We start from the raw sequence: 8,984 nt of genomic DNA, 5'->3' as shown, positions 1-8,984 counted from the left end.
TCTCCGCCGGAAGCACGGCTTCATTTCCATAGACTAGGCTGAAAGGCGTCTCCCCCGTGCCTATCTTTGGGGTGGTCCTGTATGACCAAAGCACGCTGGGGAGTTCCTCCACCCAATTACCTTTTGCGCTCCCAAGTCTGGTCTTCAGGCTCTGCACTAAGGATCTGTTGGTGACCTCCACTTGGCCATTGCATTGAGGGTAGGCCACGGAGGTGAAGTGTTGCTGGATCTTCATCTCTTTACACCAGGCTTGGATCCGGCTTCCTTGAAATTGCCTTCCATTGTCGGATATCAACTTCCTCGGGACCCCGAACCTGCAGACTATGTTCTTCCATAGAAATTTGAGTACCTCATTTTCAGTTATCTTAGCCAAAGCCTCAGCCTCCACCCATTTTGAGAAATAATCTATGGCGACGAGCAAAAATTTTTTCTGAGCTGGGGCCGGGGGAAAAGGTCCCACAATGTCGATCCCCCATTGGTCAAACGGGCAGGCTGCCACAATACTCTTCATTAGTGCGGCTGGTTGATGTTGGAGCTTACCGTGACGCTGGCAGCTGTCGCATGAGATGACAATGGCTAGAGCGTCTTTTAACATAGTGGGCCAGAAATATCCGGCCAAGAGTGCCTTTCGTGCTAGAAAGTAAGATCCCAAGTGATTTCCACAACAGCCTTCATGAATCTCCCTTAATACATAGTTAGATTGCTTGGGACCCAAACATTTGAGAAGAGGCCGAGAGGCTGACCTCTTGTAAAGAGTTCCGTTGATCATTACAAATCGAAGGCTCCTTCGCTTCATCCTGTAAGCCTTTTTCGGATCTTCGGGGAGCACCCCATCCTTCATGTAATCCAATAACTCGGCACGCCAGTCATTGTCTTCGTGCTCAGGAGAGGGGTAATGCACAGCAGGGCTTAGCAAAACTTGGACCACCACCTCTCTTGATCTCCAGCTGTGAAGTGAGCTTGCCATTTTTGCAAGGGAGTCGGCTCCCTCATTCTCCTCCCGGGGGATCTGCTTAAAAACCAGTTCTGTAAAGAGTTCTTTAGCTGCTTCCACCGCTTTTACGTATTCTATCAATCTCTCATTCTTGATGTCGTAGGATCCATTCATTTGGTGGGCCACCAGCTGAGAATCAGAGAAGATGTGGACCCGAGCTGCTCCGACCTGCCGTGCTGCTCTTAGACCCGCTAAGACCGCTTCGTATTCTGCCTCATTGTTGGATGCCCTAAAGTCTAGTCTTACGGCTAACTTTAGTTCATCTCCTTTTGGAGAGATCAATAACACACCAACTCCGCTGCCTTCAGCTGCCTTCATTGGTGGATGAACCATCCACATAGACCTTCCAAAGGTCTTCCATCTCCACATGCAAAGTCTCAGCCAGGAAATCGGCCAAGGCATGTGCTTTGATTGCGGTTCGAGGTCCATATTGAATGTCATATTCTCCCAGTTCGGTGGTCCACTTTACCAATCTTCCTGAGATATCAGCATGAGTCATTATTTTCCCGAGAGGGCTGTTAGTGAGGACCATAATGGGATGAGACAAAAAGTATGGTCTCAGTCTCCGAGCTGTGGTGACCAAGGCCAAAGCAAGCTTTTCCACTGTCGTGTATCTGAGCTCAGCTCCTTTGAGTGCATGGGATATATAATATACGGGATTCTGCTCGGTGCCCTTCTGTCTAACCAGGACTGAGCTCACAGCTGCTTCGGTGGCTGATAGATAAACATACAATTGCTCCCCTACTGATGGTTTTACTAGTATCGGGAGCTCAGCTAGATATGTCTTCAGGTCTTCGAACGCCTTCGTGCACTCTCCATCCCATTCAAACTTCTTGGCTTTTCTAAGCACGCGAAAAAAAGGCAGACTCCGGTGCGCTGCTCTCGAAATGAATCGCGATAAAGCCGCGATTCTCCCGGCAAGCTTCTGAACCTCCTGGAGATTCCCAGGAGGTGTCATAGATTGGATGGCCTTTACTTTCTCGGGGTTAGCTTCAATTCCTCTTTCTGTCACCATATATCCCAGGAACTTTCCGCTTTTTACCCCAAATGTGCATTTCTGTGGGTTCAGCTTCAACCCATAAGACCTCAGAGTGGCAAAGGTCTCGCGGAGGTCTGTTATAAGGTCCGCCAAACTCTTGGACTTCACTAAAATATCATCCACGTAGACCTCCACATTCCTTCCTATCTGACCTGAGAAAACCTTGTCCATGAGCCTCTGATAAGTAGCTCTTGCGTTTTTTAGCCCGAAAGGCATTACCACATAACAAAATGTTCCCTCAGAGGTGATAAAGCTTACTTTATCCTGGTCTTCTCCTGCGAGAGGTATCTGATGGTACCCCTGATAAGCGTCCATTAGACATAGGTATTGGTGACCCGAGGTGGAGTCAACCAGCTGATCAATCCTCAGCAAGGGGTAGCAGTCTTTCGGGCAAGCTTTGTTAAGATCCCTGAAATCGACGCACATTCTCCATTTTCCAGAACTCTTAGGGACCAGAACCACGTTTGATAACCATGTTGGGAAAAATATCTCCCGTACGTGCCCTGCTTTGAGTAGCTCATCCACCTGCTCCTTTATTATCTTATCTTTCTCAGGGCCGAAGTGCCTTTTCTTTTGTTTAACCGGTCGAGCCTCGGGGAGGATATGGAGGCGATGTTCCATGATCTTCGGACTGACCCCTTGAAGTTCTTGCGGAGACCAAGCGAACACGTCGGTATTAGCCTTTAAGCAGGCTAACAAATCATTCTTGCTTTGAAGGTCCAGGTCGGCCGCCACCCTGATGTTGCGTTGGTTTCCTATTTCCACTGTCTCAGGCTCCTCCTCTGATATGAGTTGAAACTCTTTTCTAGAAATAGTTCGTGATGGAGTCTCGACCATCCCCACTTCAGTTCGGGACTTCTTTACTTCAAACCTTACTTCATCCACATAACAACGACGTGAGGACTTCTGGTCCCCACAAACAACTCCCACTTGGCTTCCTGTAGGATATTTCAGCTTTTGATGGTACGTGGAGCTCACAGCTCGGAAATCAGCCAGGGCTGGTCGACCCATTATCCCGTTGTACGAAGAGGGTGCGTCTACCACCGTGAAACATGTCATCTTGGTGATGCGGTGTGGTCCCGCTCCCAAAGATAAGGGAAGCGTAACTTGTCCCATAGTTTGGACGGCATGTCCTGTGAAGCCAAATAAAGGTGTTGAGATGGGGTCAAACTCGAACCCTTCCACTTTCATTTGGTCCAGGGTTTTTTTGAAAAGAATGTTGACTGAGCTTCCAGTGTCAACAAAGATTCTTGCCACGTCGTAGTTGGCGATGGTGAGAGTTACTAATAGGGCATCGTTGTGAGGTGCGACAACACCTTTTAGGTCCTCTGGTCCGAAACTGATGGCAGGGTCAGTCTTTGGAGCAAGGTCTAACGCAAGGCTTTCCAGTCTCCTCCCGTGGGCCTTTCGAGCTCTTCCGGAATCCCCGTCAGTTGCGCCACCAGATATCATGTGTATGATACCCAGGGTCGGGTCATTCGCTATCTGTTCGACCAGAGGTCCCTGCTGTCGTTGGGGACCCGCTCGACCCTCTTGATTGGGTCGGTTCTCTCTTGGTGGAGGTCTCTGATTTGTCCAGGGAGGTCCTTGGCTCCTCCTGTTGTTTTGGTACCTCCCTTCTCGTCGAGCGAGGAGGTTCTTCATGTGAGGGTCTCTTTGCATGATCCTTTGTACCTCTTCCCCTAGTCCCTGACAGTCGTTCGTAATGTGGCCGTATTCTTGATGAAATTCACAGAACTTATCAGAGGGAGGTAAACGCGGCCCTTTCTCGGCTTGTCTGGGGCGTTCTAACTTCCTTCTTTCTTCACAGATTTCCATGGCCCTTTCCAGGCTCATGGCCAAGGGGGTATAAGGAAAGCGTCTGGGGCCTCGGCTCCGTTCCTCTGATCTTTCGGCAGGCCTCTTCCTGCTCAGGTCCACTTTTTCCTTTCCTTTGTCTTTATCTCCCGGTTTGCCCTCCGTACGCCTCTGTCTCTGTGCATCTTCGAGGTTCACATATTTATCAGCTCGGCTCAGAAGCTCATCATAGCTATGAGGGGGCTTTTTCACCAAGGAGTTGAAGAACTGTCCCCCCCGGAGACCTTGTGTGAATGCGTTCACCAAGGTCTCCGTAGCTGCAGAGGGGACCTCCAAAGCTGCGCTGTTGAACCGCCTTATGAAATCCCTCAAAGAGTCTGTCTCACCCTGTTTCACACTAAAAAAACCCAGGGAGGTCTTCAAATGTCTCTTGCTAGTGGCGTATTGGTTCATAAAGACAGTGCTGAACTCTCGGAAGCTGGTGATGGAACGTGGAGGCAATAGATCGAACCACCTCTGAGCTGGTCCCACCAATGTGGTAAGGAAGACACGACATTTCACCCCGTCTGAGTACCGGTGGAGCAGGGCAGCATTGTTGAATCTTCCCAAGTGTTCTTCGGGGTCAGTACTCCCGTCATAATCTCTAACAGTGGGCTGACGAAAGTTGGGCGGGAGGTCCTCGTTCAGTATCTCAAGAGAGAGAGGACTTTCACTGTCTTGCGGGGGAGGTCGGCCCCCCACTTGTCTACCCAACCTCCTGATTTCCTCCCAAACAGCGTCCAGGTGTCCAAGGGGAGGAGGGGGAGGTGGTTGCAATGGAGGTGATGGGGCTCTCTCTCGATGGAGGGCCTCGTTTATAGATGTGTTGATCAGCTGGGTCAGCTGTTCGAGGCTGAGAACAACTGCTTCTTCTCCCTGGTCACCTCCACGGCCTCCCTGATTACCACGGCCTCTTTGGGCACCTCTAGGGCCTGTCCTTTTACCTGTTCGTCCCCACATGTCTACGTCTTCTCAGTATATTCCCACAGACGGCGCCAATTGATATCGCTGAAATCGGTGATGCTAGCTGGGAGGTCAGATCCCTGCTTGGAGAGCTCGGACCAACCGTTTGAACTCTGTCTGGGAGGTCGGATCTTACCTTGGGAGCTCGGATCAGACACCTCGAAATCCAGAAACACAAACAAGAGTGTTAGAAGGGGGCCGGAAGGTTGTTCCGGCGTAGCCCCTCCGACGCTCAAGTCAGAAAACTGGGAGAGAAAGCGGTGTGTGCAAAGAGAATGTGAAAAAGTATGAATTCATCGTAGAGTTAACGAAACCTGGTATTTATAGGTGAACCGTAGAGTCCTAGTTTTGGTAGGTTTCGATCTTGAGAATCTTCGGAAGATTTGGTTAGATCTTCACCCAGATTTGGTTTAGATATCGCTAGATTTAATTCAGATTTTTAATGGGCTTTTACTTTTCTGGGCTTCGATCTCTGCGGGCTACGCGCTTAACATCTGAGTAAGGGCTCTCGTAGGCATGAGCCCACGAGACGCTAGGACCTCATGGGACCTCGGCTCGGGAGCTCGGCCGAAGGTTTCCGATCGTCCCAACAATTCTTTCTCGGAGGTCGGCTCGGGAGGTCAGCCAATTGGCTCGGCCAGGGAGGTCGGCGGACCTCTCCAATCGCTGGTACTTCCAGTATGGGAGGTCGGCCAGAGATGACCTCCCGGATGACCTCAAGCTTTCTTCTGAATGCATGCTGGGCTTTGCTTGAGATGGGCTATCGAGAGTGGGCCGAGCCCGTCCTCCCACCGGGGGTATCATGGGGTTTTATTTCTATTTCTATTATTATTTCTAAAATTAAATAAGAGTGTTCAAAAAGTAAAATAAACATAGATTATGAGATTATCTGAGAAGTAAATAATATATAATAAGAAAAATATCTCGTCATTATGAGAAAAAATAGAAAGATAAAATAATTTTTAAAATTAAAGTTATTAATTATTCTCACTCATATTAATAAAAAAAAATAGATACATCTGTTGATTATTTTTTTAGTAATATTTTTAACGTATTATTTTATATGTCAACTCATTTTGTTTATTCATAATAAGTAATTAAGATCAGATTTTAATAATCAATTGTTTAATTTATTTATATATAAAAAAGATAAAAGGCAAAAACTTATGTGAGACGATCTCACGGGTATTATTTGTGAGACGGATCTTTTATTTGGGTCACCCATAAAAAGTATTATTTTTTATGCTAAGAGTATTACTTTTTATTGTGAATATGGGTAGGGTTGACCCATCTCACAGATTATGATCCGTGAGACGGTCTCACATGAGACTCACTCAAGATAAAATGGGCAAGATGGCCTGCAAACCATCAACTCAAGGCAGACTCGGTTGAATCGGGTAGTTGAATTGGGTTGATGTTTTCCAACCAGCTAAATTGATGGGGTCGCCCACTCAGCCCAGTTTGACGAAGCGTGTCGGTCCAGATTCTTAAATCTTCTCAGATTCTCTTGTTGGTTTTTCCTGCCTATGAAGTGTTTGATTAAATTAATCAGCAAATATGAATGGTGGAAATAGAGTCTCTGTAGACAACAATTACAGTTACTGGAAACTATATATGCATGGAATTTCTCATCTACAAGGGCGGGATTTGTGGGATCTTATCTTTGGTGATGAAGCTAAAATTCTAGGATATACACCACAAATTGTTGAGTTGCGGAAGATTTAAGGGATTTATTTGCTTTGCGAGCATCGATCAATCAGGAGTACATCCAGCACTTGAAAGGGTATTCACTTAAAAGAACACGATGAATTTGCAGTTTTGGGAGAACAAACTTGCTGGGATGACTCGAGGTAATCTTCCAGAATATTTTCTGAAAATTAAGACTTTGTGTTATGGAATTTCAGAATTGGATACGGAGCAGCCTGTGAGTGATGTTCGTTTGCGTCGTTACCTTATTCGTGGATTGAGAAAGGAGTTTATGTTTTTCATCTATCTCTTCGATACAAACTTTGATTGAGCTAGAGAATTTGCTCTCAAATCAAGAATCTTTGATGAAACAAATGGCAGCAACAAACAAGCAATCTCTTTCTAGGCAGAAGGATGTTCTTTATACAAATTTGATGTTAGATTCCTGCTCTTTATAAATGAGAGTAATGATTAGTGAATCCACATCAAACGGAAGATGATTTTTTTTGACGAAAAAGAAATGAACGGGGGATTTTTTTTTTGGATAAAAACTAAATAAAATACTAAAACTAAAATTAGCAAGTAAAGAAAAATAATGAATTTAAATAGAATTATATAACCAAATTGAGTATATTAAAAGAATTCAATCTTATCGAGGGCAAAAATTTGTGTGAGACGGTCTTACGGGTTGTATTTTGTGAGAGGTGTATCTTTTTTGGTTTATCTATGAAAAAATATTACTTTTTATGCTAAGAGTATTACTTTTTATTGTTAATATCGGTAGGGTTGACTTGTCTTACAGATAAAGATTCGTGAGACCGTTTCATAAGAGACATACTCCTTACCAAGTTGTGATTAAAGAGGTTTCAACTATTAAATTATATCACTAATCATTGGTCAACAAATTATTCATCCATTTGCAGTTTCAAGCAAATAACCTTAGAATTATAAGGATGACAGCTAAAATTCTTGTGTTTTTTCATAATTTAATTGACTAAACTCAGCTTTCAGTCAAAACTTATCAATAACTAACTGGAGACGATAATGTTCCATATTTATTAAAAATAGCATTTTCGCTTTGTGAAAATAGTTAATCCCGAAATCTAACATTCGAGATAGATGCAATTGATAAATCCGATTTCGTTGATTTATTTAGATTAAATATGTTATGATAGAATAACTTGTCTGATCTATTGTTACTCACGTACTAATTGTTAATGACAATTACTAATCGTTGAATTCATTGATAGTAGTCGAAAATCATATATCAAATTAAATTGTCAGATTATTCGATATCTAACTTTCATTTAAATTGATCATAAATTAAAAAATATTTGAACAAACAAAAATATTAAATTAAAACGTAAAAACCTCACGATGATAAAATTGAATTAACGGAATTATCTCTTCAATCAAAATAAAAAACTTAGTCAAGTATGACTCGGTTTAAAAAATAAAGAAAAGAAGGATACTAGAATTCTTGAGGTCTTCTGAGAGAAAATCATGCGCCTCCTTCTTGCTCTTCATGTGTAGATTGTTGGAATTGTTTTTCAAAATGTGTTTTTTGTTGAAAAATAATATTTAAAATGTGTGTATTGAATATTTGAATGTTGAAAATAAGAGTTGTAAATATTGAAAATTAGTGTGTGATGATGTAGGTAATGATGTATTTTATTTTTGGATTATTTGTAAAGATTTCCTATAAATAGATCTCTCATTTGTGAAGAAAATCACAATTGAGTAGAGAGAAAAATATTATAAAGTTAGGGGGGAACAGAAACATACCGTAAAGGAAATTACATGGTATGTATCATCATTGTTACATCTGGATCCAAGAACAAAACAATGTGAAAAAGATGTACAACAAATTGTACACCTGCAAAGAATAGCAAATCAAATACCAGATGCATTTGCAGACACAAAAGGGGTAACTAAATCATATATACATGCTGCAAATGCCCCTGCTCGAATTGAAATTCCAAAGAAACAAATGGAAGATACTCATGATGTCATTAAACGCCTGAAGCGTGGAAGGCCAGTCGGTTCCAAGGATAAAAATCTTCGAAAAAGAAAATTCATAGAGAAACACGATGATCACAAAATAAATAATGATGTTTCTGAAGAAACACATGATGATCACAAAATAGAGAATGGTGTTCCTGAAGAAACACATGATGATGAAAATGTTCTGTCAGAACCACAAACTAACGAGAATCATGAAATCTCTATCAATTACATTAATACTGGGAAAATATGGAATTGAAAAGATATAGATGAAATTGACGATATAATTTCTTATAATGTGGCAATCGACATCATAAATGATAACGAAGATCATGAACCAAAATCTTTTGGTGAATGTAAAAATCGACAGGATTGGATAAAATGGAAAGTGTCATCCAGGTTGAATTAGATTCGCTAAATAAACGTAATGTTTTTGGACCTATAGTCCTTACACCTGAAGGT

At 43.0% G+C, this 8,984-nt stretch overlaps 1 protein-coding gene across 1 annotated transcript; it reads right to left on the bottom strand.

Annotated features, from left to right (window-relative positions):
* Positions 1–1,298: 1,298 nt before the first annotated feature.
* Positions 1,299–4,829, bottom strand: LOC140824271 (uncharacterized). The gene has a single exon (XM_073185869.1). It carries the CDS (start codon positions 4,827–4,829, stop codon positions 1,299–1,301), a length of 3,531 nt encoding a protein of 1,176 aa, XP_073041970.1.
* Between the last annotated feature and the right edge of the window lie 4,155 nt (positions 4,830–8,984).

This window comes from Primulina eburnea, chromosome 2 (assembly GCF_022965805.1).
Source record: "Primulina eburnea isolate SZY01 chromosome 2, ASM2296580v1, whole genome shotgun sequence".
NCBI lineage: Eukaryota > Viridiplantae > Streptophyta > Magnoliopsida > Lamiales > Gesneriaceae > Primulina > Primulina eburnea.
This window is presented reverse-complemented; position numbering and strand designations above follow the sequence as displayed.

Coding starts and splice junctions, on each gene's coding strand:
- LOC140824271 (XM_073185869.1), bottom strand. CDS start 4,829: ATGTGGGGACGAACAGGTAAAAGGACAGGCCCTAGAGGTGCCCAAAGA.